A 17,359-nucleotide genomic window follows, 5' to 3' on the forward strand; every position below is an offset into this window, starting at 1 on the left:
ACCCTCACCGCCCCCCCACCCTCTCAACCTCGTCATTTTTCAACCCGACCAAAACAACTCAACCAGTGGAGGGGCCAAAGCAGCGGCAGCCGCGTAGCCACTCACCTGTCGGGCGGCTGCACGGCCCGCGGTCCCGGCGTCACCACGGGGACGGTCGGCGCGGTCTCCGTTGCCACGGCGACCGTGGCTTGCTCCCTCGGCTTGCCGCCCTCTGGGACCGGTGGGCACTCGGTCTGCGTGGCGGCGTCCGCTCGCGGCGAGGGAGCCGTCGTTCCGACCGCCGCCGCCGTCGTCGCAGTTGGAGTTCCGCCGACCGTGGCCTGTGACCCCCCGTGGGCTCGGGGTCGCAGGGGGGCCTTCCGCCGCACCTGCATGGTGATCGGCTCTCGGGCCGAGCGCAAGGCCTCCACCGCTTCCTCATGGCTAATGCGTGACAGGTCCTTCCCGTTCACCTGCCGGCGAGAGGTGGTCGAGGTGGCAATTAGGAGCGAGAAAAATCTCTCCGGGCGGCGGTTAATTATTAGCCGGGGAATCTTGAGCGCTGGCTCGGAGCCTCCCCGGGGGGGGGGGGGGGGGGGGGGACACACGGGCGCTCCCCGGCGCTCGTTTGAAGATTTGGGGACACCGGCTGTTTGTCCGTAGCAGATTCTATCGGGCCGGGGCATCGCTCGGAGCTTAGGGCCCATAAATATTGGGAGTTAAAATCCTAGCCAACAAGATCAGCTCAGCCCGTTCATCTCTTGTGGAGTCGGTAAAAGATATTGCCGCCTTGCAAATGAATGCCAACGTGGGGGGAGCAGTGGTGTGCACTTTAAACCACGTGCCTGGTGCCATTGGACTCTTGAGAGGTGTGTCTGCCTTAATGTATAGTGAGTAGAATACCAGGGGTTCCACAGCCCGACTCCAGAGCCCCGTTAAGCCATCACTTTCACGAAGAGTTCCTCATCCTTCTGCCCATCGACCACTGAACACAGCTGGAAGTGGGGCTCTCGTCATCTCCGTTGCCAGCACCGCTCGGTGAGAAGCCTCCATCGGTTGTTGGAGTGTAGAGAATACATTTTGCGGAGAACGCGCTTCCCATTGTGATGCGTAATCCTTAAAAAATTACAATTAAACGTAACGTTGCAGCTTTGTCTCTACACACGAACTGTGAATATAATTTTCTTTCTTTTTTTTCGTCCCACCCAAATGGTCACACCGTCACGTGGGAGTGTGCGTCATATCAGCATCATTGGCTTTCAGTGTCTCATCAGCAGTCAGACGTAAGGACCCTTTTTGTACAATTATCGTCATTGTGGAGAATGTTAACAGCGGCATTTATGCCGCCTTGAGAGCCTATGGATACTGCTGGGCATGGGCGCACTTTCACATTTGATATGGTTAATGTTCTTACTTACACGTCAGGTTTTTTTTGCTAGCATTATTAATGTGCATTTTAAGCATGTGCCCTTAACAATATGCCCCTCATTTCACGTGCGGTTAATGGCAGCATTATTTTCCGTCGCTCTGAAAAATATATAAACCCCTCACTGATAATGTGTTGAAGTTGAAAAAGAAATAAACCCTTCAATGATAATGTTTTGTACCATCGATGCAAGGTACAAAGAGGCATTCTCATGAAAATTCGTAGAGCATTCGCATCGTGATGGTAACACGAAGCGACATTTCCCTTTCAGCGTTGGCTTCTGTATCGGGCAGGAGGATTTTACCGAGATAGTGGCAGAGCAGGGGCCAGCGAATTTTCTCGTCGGAGAGATCTTTTTGAATTGAATTTGCGAATGCGTGCAGAAAAAAAACTTGAGTACGCGTTTAAAATGCATTCCTCATGGAATCATCGCAAGGCAAAGCCTGTGGGAAGAGAGAGGTATGCTTAAGGTTGTAAGCCGTTCACTTTGTATTATAAAGGCGCTGAAAATACATTTCGAATGACACTCCAAACACGTGGGGAATTGAGCCAGGAAATGTTACATTGCAGCTCCCTTACAGTGTTAAAAACCCCCATCCCAAAAGATTTATCACATCATAAATAACAAAAAAAATGGTATATCTTTGCAATTTTTTTACCTTATTGGATTTAAACATATCTTCTAGGATTGCATGAAACTCGAAGCTTAGAGGATTCTATTGTAATGCTCGCCCACGAAACGTTTCACTTTCGGCTGTAGAATCTTTTTGCTAAAAATGTTGGGATAATTGTTTGTCCCTGTGGTGTGTGAACGTTAGAAGCGCTGCGTGCCGTTTTTGTACGTGGAGCGAGTGTCTCGCAATCTGGAGTTCAAAACCTCGGTTGGGGTTTGAGTCAGCCCATCATCCCCCCTGGGGGTCTAAAAAGTGAATACCCCATTGTGGGAAAATCATCAGTGGTTGCCCGGTGAATAAACTCGACCCCGCCAATGTTAACGTGGAATTGCCACCATCAACTCGGGAGGGAGAGCACCGCCTCAACGCTCCATTGGGCAGCAAAATCACGACGATGATTTTAAATTAATCGTTTGCACTCGCTAGGCCATATCTCTGCACTGAGGTTTTAATGATCCATCTTGTTTTCATTCAATTTTATTGATATCATCAACCGAGCAAACGTAGACAAATGGAACCAGGGTTCAATGGAGGTCACCGCGTCCGATACAGCCGAATAGCTCTCGTGAAGAACCTCGTCGTGAACTGAGGCCAGAATGAGAAGCGGCGGAGAGAAGGAACGGGGGAACGATGAGAAGACTAAGGACGCCAAATCTCTTGCTTAAACCCTCTGCGGCACAACGTTTGTCTCGTCGGCGGTACTGTCTCGTGATATTTTCTCACAGCTCACGCCAGGTGCAAAGATTTTTCGTAAATGCAAATTATCACTTGCGGCGAAAGCAAAAAAAAAAACAAATCCCGTGCGTGTTTCCTCGCCGCCGACACTCACGCGGTGGTGCGCGAAAACTCGGCGCATATTCATCAGGGCAGAGGTAGCACAGGGCTCCATAGGTTGTGCTCCTAACGATGTAGACGTGATGTCACGAATCTGTTGACCTTTTCCTTGGCGACACACTCCTAATGGCTTTACAAGCGGCGGCCTTGTAGCTGCCCGCTTCCTTGCTCGGCGGTAGTGAATGCAGATCTCAGCTGGGAATATGTACCAACTGCGTATCATCACTGGAATACTGATGAGGCGTAAATTATTTAGAGCGTCATCCCTGCACGCAAGCGTGCGTCGGTGTGAGGATCGAGAGCTGATGGAGAATATGCACAGTGGAGTTTAATTTGAATGTCTAATAAAAAAATATATAAAAACTATGTTTTATTTTACAAGGTAAGGCTATATAGCTCTTTTTCAGACGCGACCTCGGCCACAAATGATAGCCCAATTAAGTGGCTTGTCACGTGGAGATTTAAAGCAGCCAAATACTCTAAAAGCATATTCTTAGGTTTTTTCAGTAAAGTCACAGCAAATCTGGCTGTGACTGTCCCACCTGATGACGGAGACTTGTGTTGCCTCCGAAACGTCGTGATTTTAATTTTAATTTTATTTTACTTTTATTAATTTTTATTTTTTACCTACGTGACTTTACCGAAAAAAAACTAAGAATATGATTCCTTGCAGTTACGAAACCTTTAAATCTAGAAACTCTAAAAGCATGTTGATTCTAAATGTGGAGGAAAAAAAAACAGGAGGACCTGGAGAAAAATCCACTCGACCCCGGGGAGAGAGAAATACAACAGGCGTCAGGGTCGGGATCGAACCCACGTCCTCTATGCATACCGGGCGAGCTAGATAACATCTCGCCAACGCGGCCAATTGCCCACACAAGAGGACATTTGCATGCTATGACCATTTGTTATTTTGCTTCTGTTCGTTGAGGATGTGGATCACTCTCTCAGCTATTGATATTAACATAATTAGTTCGCGATGTAACAGTTCGCACACCAGACTTGCCCTCCGGAGGTCACCGGTTCGATCTGCTGATGCGGCAGCTGAAACTAAGGGGAAGATTTCTTTAACGATTCCGTCCCCCCCTCGCCTCTGTCCACCCAGCAGTAATAAATTGGTACATCACACTTAGCCAAATGGCAGGTTTTATGCGTTGGAGTAAAGTGTGGGCACGAAAGTCGTCTGGCCAACGTGGAAGAATAGCCCAAAACAGCCACTCGAGATACTCTCTTGGACAACACACCCCAATCGAGTTCCTTCCGACAGCAGTGGAGTGAGCAAGCAAACGACAGGGCTGTCACCCCTCTCTCGTCATCTCGCGTGTGTTTGTTGTCCGTACGTTCGGCGTTGACACGGCCACCCCAGTTCTCTTGCCAGCGTTGGGGGAAAAACACTTTGGAAGTCTCGTGCATTCAATCTAGATCTGAAGTTTTCGTGACTGCAATGATCCATACTCTTTGGTTCTTTCGGTAAAGTCACGTAGGTAAAGAAAATAAAATAAATGTAATCACGACGTTTCGGACACAACACAAGCGTCTGTCATCAGGTGGGATAAACACAGCAACTGCTTTTTGCTGTGGTTGTCCCACCTGATGACGGAAGCTTGTGTTGTGTCGGAAACGTCGTGATTTAATTTATTTTATTTTATTTACCTACGTGATTTGACCGACTCTCTGTGTTGCATTACATTACATTTCAAAATTTTGCTAGGTTATTTAATTCAGTGTGTCTCTCTCCCTGTCTCCTCATTTTTCCAAGCTTCTGCAGCGTGCCACTCATTGACATGCTAATTTCTCTAACCCCTCCCTCTCTCTCTGCCCCCGCCCCCTCTCTCTATTTAAGGCCTCGACACAGAGGCGTGGTTTCTCTCTGTGTCTATGTATCTCTGTGATATCTGTCTCTACTTATATGTCTGTCTATATGTCTCTGGCTCTGTGTTTTATCTCTCTCTCTCAAATTTAGCATTCTCAGGAAGAACGTAATCAACCAGGTAGGGTGTTGACTGTTATGTTATCCGACTCTCTATTGTATTACATTACATTTCTAAGTATACTATATTTGTGTTTCTATTTCATTTATACCTGATGATGATTGCTTGTGTTGCAATCGAAACGTCGTATGCTAGTATTTAATTGATTATTTTCTCTATATACGTGACTTTACTGAAAGAACCAAAGAGTAAGTTTCGTGTATGCTTAGCTTCCCAGTGCCCCCCTTGGATAGGTCGGCAGGGGTTTCATCCCGTGGCACATCTCGCCCCAATAACCATCTGCAAAAAAATGATCACGTGAAACACATACTCCCTGGATAGGCCAAAATGAATACAGTCGTAAATAAGGCTAGATTTTTTTTTTGGTAACAGCACTCGTGCACAATTGACCGCTACAACACAAGTGGGTGCAAGGTTAATAAACATGCCCTGGCTCCCAAGGTCTTCCCCTCCGTGGAAACACCACCCTCCCCCCAAAAAAACCCCTATTTGCATTCCCCGTTGCAATGACAGACTTTTATAAAATCAATAAACACCACCCAGGTTGCACGTGTTCCATTCGCCGACCTAACGTCCGTGGTTTTTCCCACCAGTGCATCATTGTATTGTGGCTTCTTCTCGAGGGAGCCCTTCGGCTCTCGGGGCGAGACGCACGTGCACTCGTTTCCTCGGGGTTACAGACCGCGCGATGAATATATAACCGTACCTCATTAAGCATTAATGATTCCATTGGAATATGAAGTTCATGCAATGGCCTAGGACCGGGAGCCCTTCCTGCGCTCCTGGCAATTCCCCCTTTGGCCTGACATGTGCCACGGAGCCCTGGAATGTGCCCTTGAAACGGGCCCCCTCCCGCTACATACACACACGTGCACACGCGGCTTACAAGGCACCCAATTATTGCGCCCTTCGGGTCATTATTTCGTACACCTCCCCCACCCCCCCAGAGGTGTCCTCTACATACGGGACTTGCTGTACTGCACTTGCTCGCTGTGCCGACCCATACATCAACCGGCAGCAGGGGCCACGCCGAGAGCGCGCGGCGACTCGCGGAATTAAACAATGCGGCAAATGTAAATCAATGTGCTCTGGCCGAGTGTATGATAGGTGACCTTTAATTTATAAACAGGTAAGAGTCCATTGAGACTCGGGGTCTCGTTTTCAAACGTGCAAGCCTCTGAGATTGCTTTTGGCGGAAGGACCTCCACTCGAGGTGACACTAGAAAACCCACTCGAGAGACTGCTTTTGGCCTACTCTTCCATGCTTTCCAGAAGTCTTGTAAAACAATTACTGTTAGACACACATGGCTTCGTAATGTGGCCGTGTACGTTGTTGGGTTGACAGAGATGAGGGGACTCACATGCCATTGACTTGTCCAAGACAGAGGTTATCTGCAAGCCATCTGGCTACCATGAGAGATTCGTTCATGAGGCGATCCACATATACAAACACAGAGACAATTTCAACCGAGAAGATGGATTCTGGCTTAGCAATCATTGGAAGAATTTGATAAACCATTTCGGGTCTTAATTGATTGTGTTCACGCTTACGGTGACTTTCAGACCGCATTCCATTATCTTCTTCCCATCCCTCCTCTTTTCCAAACATAGATGGACTCGTGCATCTGACCACCTGCCAAATCGCTGTCCGTGGTGCTGACGTTAAGAAAAAAACGCCACTTTTTTCAAATTTTCTTGCTGTGGATTTCACACCCAATGATGATTGCTTGTGTTGCAGTCGAAACGTCGTGAGAATTGTATTGTTTATATTTTTATTATTTTATTATTTCCCTTCTACGTGACTTTACCGAAAGAACCAAGAAAATGAATCCCTGCAGTCACGAAAGCTTTAAATACAAATTTAGAGATGAGGGGGTTTAAGAACGTTGCACCATCGTTGCAACTGCTGTGCCTGGGAGATCAAACCGGTAACCTCTGGAATGTGTCAACAATTACAACACAGCAACAATGCCTTTTTACCACAAATGCGTTGTTTTTGTTTCCAAAGGTAGCTGGATATTCTTGAAATTGGTCAAAAATTCCACAATGCAGGGCCCTCCTGGGACAATATTGAGCCTCAGTGAGGCTTTCCCACGTGGATGCATTTATGAATGGCACAAACATATGTATTTATATTTATTCGTACTCCGTGGTCACCATTTACGAATAACTATCCTCTCTCTATTTTTTGCTTTTACGAAAGTATTTTGTTGAAAATAACTCTCTGCATTACGGGCACGATTGTGTGCGCATCAGCTTCATCAGCTTCGTCATCTTGTTTTCTTTGTAGTTCTATTTGCAAGCATCAGCATCATTTTAATGCAAATTGGAGATGGTGCATTAGCGATTAACACGTTTTCTGAATTTGTGCACGCAAGGGCCAGTCGTGTGTGTATTAACTGAGTTGGTCAGCAACTCCACATGGTGAGCAGAGCACACGAGCTGTGGAATAACTGCTGCACCACACTTCCTTATAAACAATGAAAATATAACTGCTCCACCACACTTCCTTTTAAACAATGAAAATATACAGCAACATAAAGCTGTCGACTCTACAGTGCAAAGATAAAACACCACACTCTTTAATCCGGATCACATTAATAAGTGACCGCTGCCTGCTGTATATTTCATTCGTGCGAAATGCATTTTAATTCTTATTGCCGGGACATTAACCCCCCTCGTATGTAATTATGAATCTAATTTTGCCATGAACATCTATAAAGCAACATAAAAGCCAACGTTAATCAGTGGACACTGCCAAACGCTATGCGAATTTTATGTCACTGCAGCAATGATGGCAACCAAACTCTGAATTGAGATTTGATTTGAAAGCAACATTATAATACATTTTACCTTCATTGACTGCATTTGGAAATATAAGATTCCATACCTTCTGCTGAGTGCATGTGGTTTTCATGTTTTTTCACGGGATGTCCTCTGGCTTCCTACATTACTGAACATATGTTTGACCACGTAGTTCGAGAAGCTTTCCATGGCTGTACCGAATGAATTTCCAGATTGTACAGATACAATGGGATGCTGATCGATGCCCAGGTGCAGTCAAGGGATGGCACGCTATTGATCAACCATGTTATGCATGCTGATTATCTGGTAATTGCTGTTCATTCTAAATAAGTAGTTGGAGACTCTGCTGTCGAAGCTGGAGCATGCCACTAAGATATGGGGCCTTACCATCAGCTCCATAAAAACAAAGCACCTGCCTGAGTATATTATGTAATCTCATTATGCATCCCCTAAACGCCCCATGAGTGATGGGGCAGCTGTGGAGCAGATGGAGGAGTTCCCATACCTGGGCAGTGCGCCTATGACCAGTTCCAGTTTGGCAGCAGAGGTCTCACTCTGAATCAGTCGAGCAGCATTCTCTTTTCCATCATCTCTATAACGCCATGTGGAAGGTGCCTGGCCCATTACTCCATATAAAGCTTTGGGTCTTCTTGGCCACAATTATGCTTGTGAAATAATGCAGCCCTTTTATGAGGAGTGCATATCCTTGAAAGTTGTGGACACAGTCCATTCGATGAGCTCCTCCTGCGGGCGAGGCTGTGTTGGCTGGGTCATGTCGCCCATGTGCCCGCCCAGCCCCCACATGCCCAAGCAGCTTTCATTTGGTTGGCATTGGCTAGAGAGGAGTTGGGTTGTTGCGGTACAAGATGATGTGGAGCTGAGTGGATTTGCCAAGGACTGATATCAGTGGTGGCAAGCTCGACCTCCGGAGGAGGCTTATTAAGGATGATACTGGGCAGTTGGAGGCAGTCACGCTTCACCAACAGAGGGCAGAGGAGTGACGCTCATAACAACGAGCAGCAGGTTGGCATTGGCTAGAGAGGAGATGGGTTGTTGCGGTACAGGATGATGTGGAGCTGAGTGGATTTGCCAAGGACTGATATCAGTGGTGGAAAGCTTGACCTCCGGAGAAGGCTTATTAAGGATGATACTGGGCAGTTGGAGGCAGTCACGCTTCACCAACAGAGGGCAGAGGAGTGACGCTCATAACAACGAGCAGCAGGTTGGCATTGGCTAGAGAGGAGATGGGTTGTTGCGGTACAAGATGATGTGGAGCTGAGTGGATTTGCCAAGGACTGATATCAGTGGTGGAAAGCTTGACCTCCGGAGGAGGCTTATTAAGGATGATACTGGGCAGTTGGAGGCAGTCACGCTTCACCAACAGAGGGCAGAGGAGTGACGCTCACAACAACGAGCAGCAGGTTGGCACAGTGAGGAGGGTAGGTGGTGTCTGTCATGTTCGGAAGTTAACCCATAGCGCACCTGGGTTTGTCCCTTGACCTTCGCTTAGCGAGCATTGGACATCTTCTTGGTTCTTTCGGTAAAGTCACGTAGAAGGGAAGTAATAATGAAATAATAAAAATAAAACATAATAAAATCAAATAAGCCCTTTTATGAGGTGTGATTTTATTATGTTTTATTTTTATTATTTTATTACTTCCCTTCTACGTGACGTTACCGAAAGAACCAAGAAGATGAATCCCTGCAGTCACGAAAGCTTTAAATCGAAAAGAGCATTGGACACTTCACGTGGCGTCAATGTGCACCTAGCCTGGCACAAATTCTAAGGTGCCATCACCGCCACTTAATGGTGAATGGCGGCTGTTGTTGCTTAAAGGCCTTAAATATTAAGTGGCCAACAACAAAACAGTACGATTAAAGTTGTACACTAAACATGCGAGTTAGCATGAGCGTGAACCAATTGATGTTCTTGCAAGGCTGAGGCAGCGTTATAAATGCTCCATGCAATTAATGTGTTATAGTTTAAAATACCAGAAGGGACTTTTGCAACATTTATACAATATTGTCACGTGGTGAGGTCCACTGCATATCCAGAGTACAATAATGACAGTGTGAACACTTTATATTTTTTCAGGTGAAAAAATAAATACATTATTCACTTCTCGGACAAAAGGAGAGGCCAATTCTAATTCAATTAAAGTGTAATGGACTTTTTAAAGATTACCATTGTTTGAACTCGGCAATCTACCAAAGCCTTTGTTCTCAAAAGCTCCAACGATTCAAAGCGAGAATAATCTCATGTACTCTGGCCAATCTTGACCTGAACTTAATTAAACCAAAAATAGGTTCAATCAACTTTCTCACATTCACTCTCGCAGCTGCTCTTTTACTGGTAGGAACCTCCTGGTTACACCAGCCCACAGGGGATTATTGTGTCCGTCGTGCAGGGAGGGGCTGGGTGGGGAGGGGAGGGTGGGGAGGGGTTGGGGCGGGAGGGTGGGTGGGGAGGGGAGGGTCGGGAGGGACTGGGTGGGGAGGATGGGGAGAGGCTGGGTGGGGAGGGGCTGGTCACCCCGTGGTGCCCTTATAAAACTCAACGTTTAACCTACTCACGCCGGCTTGTGCCCGCCCTCACAGTATGGCATATTTGCGGAATACACCACGCCGCCGTTGACCCTGGCCATTGACCGAGCAACCCAACGTTCCTACCAGCTCCCTCCGCAAGAATGTGTTTAATGAGTGGCTGGAAGCGTCAGTGGTGTGGCCAGTTAAGTGAAGGAAGGCGTTCCTTACATCCCTAGAAGGAGGTTGTATGACCTACACGTACAGCCCGTTCTTCAGCCGAATGCTGGATGGGGGCTTACCCACATCATGTGGGTCGCGGTGGTTATTTGACCACACTTCAGCATGCTGGTCAGTGCGGGTTGGTGAAGGTGGAGGAAGCAGAGAACTGCAATAGATGTTGCCGCACTGTCCTCTACTGCCCACAACGCCTACTGCACCTGTTCTATGCATGGTGGTCACCATTCAAGAACTATCCAGGCTCAGCCTTGCTTTGGGCTTCTGCTGGAGAAGGTATGCGTGGTTGCTTTGCTTGTCACCTTCATCCCTACAACTTGCATAGTCCCATGGGATGTTGGCTATCAACAACAAGGCAACTCCTATGACTAATTGGGAATGGGACGCAAGCGTAGGATTGATCACCCTGTCGCTGGCCGCCTTTGGGGAGGGTGTATAGTGTGAAAGGCCGAAACACCCTAGGAACCAAAGGTATACTACTGACGATGCGCTCCACAAATTTCACCAGGCTCACTGTTCGTGAACTCTTGGAAGTGCTTGCACAAAGGATAGTAACATCTCATCCTGTGTTCTTGGAATCTGCACTCTCGATTGCCTAAATCGTCAGTCTCTCAACTCTGCACGTTACCGATTGGTTCGGTTTGTCCCCTCACTCCTCTCTCACTCGTTACATGGAACGCGTCTCCCTAGTTCTGAAGCCGATTCTCCTGGGCTCCCCATTCAACTGTGCACAGGAATGCCCCCTCTCCATAGCAATGCCCCTTTCCATAGCAATGCCTCCTCTCCATAGCAATTCCCCCTGTTCATAGCAATGCCCCCTCTCCATAGCAATGCCCCTTTCCATAGCAATGCCACCTCTCCATAGCAATTCCCCCTGTTCATAGCAATGCCCCCTGTTCATAGCAATGCCCCCTGTTCATAGCAATGCCCCCTGTTCATAGCAATGCCCCCTCTCCATAGCAATGCCCCCTGTCCATAGCAATGCCCCCTGTTCATAGCAATGCCCCCTCTCCAAAGCAATGCCCCCTCTCCATAGCAATGCCCCATGTTCATAGCAATGCTCCCTCTCCATAGCAATGCCCCTTGTCCATAGCAATGCCTCCTGTCCAAAGCAATTCCCCCTGTTCATAGCAATGCCCCCTCTCTATAGCAATGCCCCTTGTTCATACCAATGCCCCTTGTCCATAGCAATGCCCCCTGTCCATAGCAATGCCACCTGTTCATAGCAATGCCTCCTCTGCATAGCAATGCCCCCTCTCCATAGCAAAGCCACCTGTCCATAGCAATGCCCCCTGTCCGGGTTTGATCAAAGCCGTGTCGCCCCCTCCAGCCACCAAATTTAACTAAAACTAAACTCAACTTTACCGAAAGACGTAAAGAGTATGAACTAAATTGTTTAATTTTACCAGGTATAGCCCACTGAGCGAATATAGCTCTTTGTTTAGAAGCGACCTGGCCACAATTGATAGCTCAACGAAGTGGCTTGTCACGTGGAAATTGATAGCAGCCAAATACTATAAACGCACAAAAATTCTAAATGTGGAGAGCAAAACCGAAGAACCCATAGAAAAAAATCCACACAACCACGGGGAGAACATGCAAACGCCAAATATACAGGCCCGAGGGTTTGGATCGGACGCTCGACCTCCTGCACAACAGGCAAGGTAGTTAACATCTCACCACCGTGGCACCTGAATCAATGCCTGCAAGGAAAGGCACCGGTTTTCCTACGCTGCTCCGATCCTCTGGAACGGGATTCCCAATGATCTCTGTATTCCACGAACACCTTGAATCTGAAGAGGCACTGTGTTAAATGAATGCTGATTGACACCAGCAGTGATGGACAATTGTCCAGGCTTTTGGAGAGCTCACTTTGGGCTGACTCAGGCGCAATCTATGTGGGTTTGTGTGCGTGTGTGTTTTATATAAATATATAAATCACTCGGCTGATGCCAATTCCACATCGCCACCAATCAATGTGGAAGCAAATGGGATTTGAAGCCGCGTATTGGGTGGCAAAAGGTTGTGGTTCGAGTCGTGTTAAATGCCCTTGGCAGACCCCAGTGTCAGGGAGACATTTATTTATATAGAGGATATATAAAGAGACATTACAGTATTAATTTACCGAGAAAAGCCTGAGTCTCAAGCCAGTTTTTTTTTCACATAAGGTCGTCGTTTGAGACGTTTGGCCACGTTATTGGCACCGCATTAGTGCGACGGGAAAGCCGAGTGTCTGAAGAAAATTCCACGCGTACAAGGGAATAACAACGGAAGCTCTCCACATGGTAATTGGGCACTCATTTGCATTTTTCTTGAGAACAAATGAAAGATCAAGTATGGCCGATATCTAACACAACCCTAGAATGATGCTTATAGCAGATTGTTAATATACACACCAATCAATAGAACTGTAATCACGAGTGTAAACAATTCCATAGCGATGCTTTAGATGAGCGATGGCTGCCAAAACAAAATCCAGTTGCTGCTGCATATACACGTGGTGATGTCACACGATCTCTGTTGTAGATAAAAAAAAAACATATCCAGCGAGTGTAAATGCCGTAATTAGTGTGGCGGAGGGAAAAACAAAAATGATCCTGGGGCAATACACTGCATGGAACCGTACATCGCAGGACAAACCAAAATAAAAAAAAACGAAGCGACCTTCGAAAATTCTATTTTGGTCCTTGGAATAAACCACCGTGCAATTCTGCAGGAATCGTGAAGGAGCTTCTGCGGAATCCTTGTAAGAATTTAATTCTGCCGCTGCGTAATTCGTATCCGTAAGGCGTTGTTCGCCGCTGGGGTCTTCTAGCAGGGGGATACGTGCTCCTTATTCCATCACGGCTTAATTACACGGTCGTAAAAATAAAAAAAAACGCGGAGAGGCGTCCTTGCACCCATTCGGCCCCTTGCGACGACGGTACAGTTGACTGGTGCCGTCCAGGAAGCTACGGGGGTGGGGGGGGGGTAGTGGCTGTGATGTGGAAGCTGCAGCAGCAGGGCTTCACTGCCGAGCCAATAAATAAAGCCCCGCTGTAATTGTGTGGCGATTCAGAGGGGTTGGTGGGGGTTGCTGGGGGGGAGCAGCGTGATTCATGGTGCGAGAAGGTGACACCCAGAAACACTGCTGACATCCCTGGGCAAACCTCCTCACGGGCCACGAGGCGTCGATTATTGATAGGTAGCGGAGCTGTCATTGAGGCCATGGTCAATCCACTGCTGGCTAAAGGGGGGGGGGGCTCCTACACCCAAGCCGTCGCTTCGTCAAGGAGCATAAACCATCATCACACGAACTCCGTTCGTCCTCGCAGCAGCAGCAGCAGCGGCTATTGGCTGAGACATCAAACAAAGGCGGTGGTCACCGCATCGCGCATCGCTTTTAGATGCGCCTTCTGCGGCCGTCTGGAACGCTCTTCCTCCCGATATTAGGACGCAACTGAAGCTGTGCCACTTTTAAATCTCGATCGAAAAAAAATTCTTAAGAACTGATTTTTGTGTTTGGTTTGCTGTCCTTACCCCCGCACCTCCGATTAGCACGGTAGGCTACGTACGGCGCGAAAGAAGTTCAACGTACATACCTACGCCTCTCACGATCCTGGTCTTCCTCTCGGACACGTCACATTGCTTGGCTGCCACTCGGTAAATAATGTTTGACCATTGCCCTTCGTCCCTGCCTGCCAAGTGTGACGCCTTCAACCTGCTGGATGCGTTCTGTAATCCGTGTTGTCCTCGCCGTCTCGCAGTGGAGGCATTCGGCACGTGCTTCTTATGTTGACGCCACTCTCACTGCCGCCCGAATTATCAAGTGCCTTGCTCCCTTGTCCATGCGGATTGATGCGCAGTGTGGAAAGGCTGAAAACCCGTCCATGTTATGTACAACGTGTATTGTTACATTTGAATCACAGTTCCTATGATCACTGTTACATTCACCATGGGAACCTCATTTGCCAGTAAAAATATGATAATTGTTTTTTTACCCTTCTATCTGGCAACAAAACTAACATCTTTTGACAAGGAGTCATGTTTGCATAGACCGCAATACCTGCAGTCATAATACAAACAGATGACGCCAAAAGGCCTTTTGGCGTCATCTGGTCCAACCTATGTGAGACTAGGCTCTAAGGAAAGCTGTCTCGGGTGTGGACCAATCAACTTCAAGGACAGTGCACATTATGTTTGTATTATGACTGCAGGTATTTCGATCTATGCAAACATGACTCCTTGTTAAAAGGTGTCAGTTTTGTTGCCAGATAGAAGGGTAAAAAACCAATTATCACTGTTACATTGTTTTTATAGCTTTATTTTGGTGATTTTGAAAACGTTTTGGTTTAGCCATGTTAGTTTGTTGTAGTACAGAGTCGGCCTGATAACTTTAATCTACATTGTCTTATGGTTGTTATTGTTTGACTTGCATCCTACTGCGATTTTTGCACACAGCGTTGAAATACGGTGGATTTTTCTGGAAGACTTTGCTGTTTTTTCCAGGATTTTTCTGTTGCGTGTCGTCACTTTAAGATGTTTCTTGTTGATGTTTTTGTTGTTGTTGTGGTTTCACCCGAGTCAAGAGCCGCATGGCTCACAGAGTTATACCTAATAAATGAAAATGAAATGAAACTGAACACGAGTTGCATTTCGAGCCGCGTCACACGCCAGTGGCAGGTGTCATCAGAAGCTGTCCTGTGCGGCCTTTAGGTTTACTCGGCCTGAATAGAACACCCGGCACAGTGAGTGAACAAAAGGTGCCGGCTGATGGAAATTGTCCCATCAGACTGTTTGGTCAAATTGTGGATATTTGGATGTGTCTTTGTGCATTGTTTATTTAAACGAACACAACAACTTAAGCTATTAAATAGAATGCATCGGAGACCTACACGTATCAATATTGTAAATGTTGCAGATTACTGCATTATGAGAAACATTGGAATTATAAATGCAGGAAATATTGCGCTGCAACGTGGTTGTGTTATCGTAAGTTTCTGCAGCACTGTAACAGTGGGAATGTTTGAATTTTTTAAAATTACGAGCAGAAAAAAAATTCTCAAATGAGCATAAATGTTCAATTCGTGAAATTATTATCAATATGTAATATTGCCAAATCTCATGCTTTATATGGTACTGATGGGGGAAATGAACAGGAATTAAATGATTTAGAAATTATGCTTCTTAAATTGGGACAGTCTTGAAAATCTGAATATTTATTGACAAAGCCTGTTCTTTCCTTTGATGAATGATTACAAATTTGGGTTCATTGTTACTCCGTTCATGCTGCTTTGAAAGCTGCAAGATTGCACTTCTGGGTTTGTGCTGACTGCTGCACTATTGGTATTAAGTTTCAGAGAATGATTAATGCTTACACGCACTGCTCTAAAGTGCAATATTTATTGCAAGCTCACAATTCATTAGGCAGAGCATTCAAATGTAAAAAAAGAACAATCAAAAGATATTTTATTTCGATTTAAAGCTTTCGTGACTGCAGGGATTCATCTTCTTGGTTCTTTCGGTAAACTCACGTAGAAGGGAAGTAATAAAATAATAAAAAATTAAACAATAAAAAAATAATCAAAAGATCTCTTCGGTACCATTTCCGGTGCGCGCATTTCAACGTCGTTACATTGTTAATTGTTAACTCGAGCACCACGGACAAATAAATAACATTTTACCGCGGGCATTCGTTAAAATATTTCCATTCGACGACCGCCGCTCGTTTTGAATGCGGCGCTCGAATTAGGGGCGATCGTCAAAACGAACGCGGCAACGGCGTCACGCGAGACCTCGTTCGTCATTATCCAGCCGATTCTAGATTTGAAGCTTTCGTGACTGCAAGGATTCATACTCTTAGTTCTTTCGGTAAAGTGACGTAGGTAAAAAATGAAATAAAAATTAATAAAAATAAAACAATAATATGTATAACCAATAAAAACAAAGTTTTTCACTATAAATCCTTTATATGCGTGGCGGCTAGAGTCCTCTCGTCCTCTGGCTTGAGATGGCTGCCACCTATGGGTCAGATGATTGCATTGCACCATTAAGCAATTGGTAATTAAATATAATATTTTCGTCCTAAACAGTGTAAAATCTTGGAATTTTAATTAATTGTCACGCACAACGAGTCTGTGTGGCAAATGTCAGCTCGATTGGATCACGGGAAGTGGGTTAAAAAACGACCAAAAGATTTGCACGGTCCTAAGCAAGCAAGCGAACTTAATATAAAGGATTTAAAAATCACGACGTTTCGGAGGCAACACAAGCTTCCGTCTTCAGGTGAAACCGTCACAGCAAAGGTACAGAGGTACAGATATTTTGCTGTGACGGTTTCACCTGAAGACGGAAGCTTGTGTTGCCTCCGAAGCGTCGTGATTTTTATTGTTCTATTTTTTTTAATTTTTTTTTCATTTTTTACCTACGTGACTTTACCGAAAGAACTAAGAGTATATTATCCAGCCGCTCAGAGCCGCGGCCTGATTTTCTCCCCATACCCCCAGCAAATTCCGCCGCGAACTGGGACGAAGCGATGCGTCTTAGCGCTAATGCACACGAGCCTTGCGGCACGGCCCACTGGGAAGGAGTCGCATCAACAGCTCCCCACCCCCTTGCTCCCCATTCGGCGTAGAGCGGTGGCTTACGCATTCTAATGGGGGGGCGGTGGGGAAGAAGTGGCTTCAGCAGCAGCGGCAGCAGCAGCAACTCTTGTAGAGCTGCGGTGACAGGTACAGCGGCAGCGCGTATCTGCACTGGTGGAAGATGTTCAGCAACAATGCTTCTTCACCCTCATGCCCAGCACTCCCGTTTGAACAAACACACAGCCACGGTCTCGTTTCGCTGACGGGACGCGCGTGAATTGGTCTGATGTTTTAGTTTGATTCTTTTGTCCATATATTTGGGGGGGG

The 17,359-nt window shown here is 46.5% G+C and overlaps 1 protein-coding gene across 2 annotated transcripts in view; it reads right to left on the bottom strand.

Annotated features, from left to right (window-relative positions):
- The window catches only part of LOC133356430 (E3 ubiquitin-protein ligase PDZRN3-like), a 78,087-nt gene that overhangs the window by 50,280 nt on the left and 10,448 nt on the right, over positions 1 to 17,359 (bottom strand). For both annotated transcript variants that reach the window (XM_061573957.1, XM_061573956.1), the window contains exon 2: positions 106 to 452. In XM_061573957.1, coding sequence (XP_061429941.1) covers positions 106 to 452 — 347 coding nt within the window. The remainder of the gene's footprint in view (positions 1 to 105; positions 453 to 17,359) is intronic.

Source organism: Lethenteron reissneri, chromosome 54, assembly GCF_015708825.2.
Source record: "Lethenteron reissneri isolate LAM-NWPU_2019-01 chromosome 54, ASM1570882v1, whole genome shotgun sequence".
Taxonomy (NCBI): Eukaryota; Metazoa; Chordata; class Hyperoartia; order Petromyzontiformes; family Petromyzontidae; genus Lethenteron; species Lethenteron reissneri.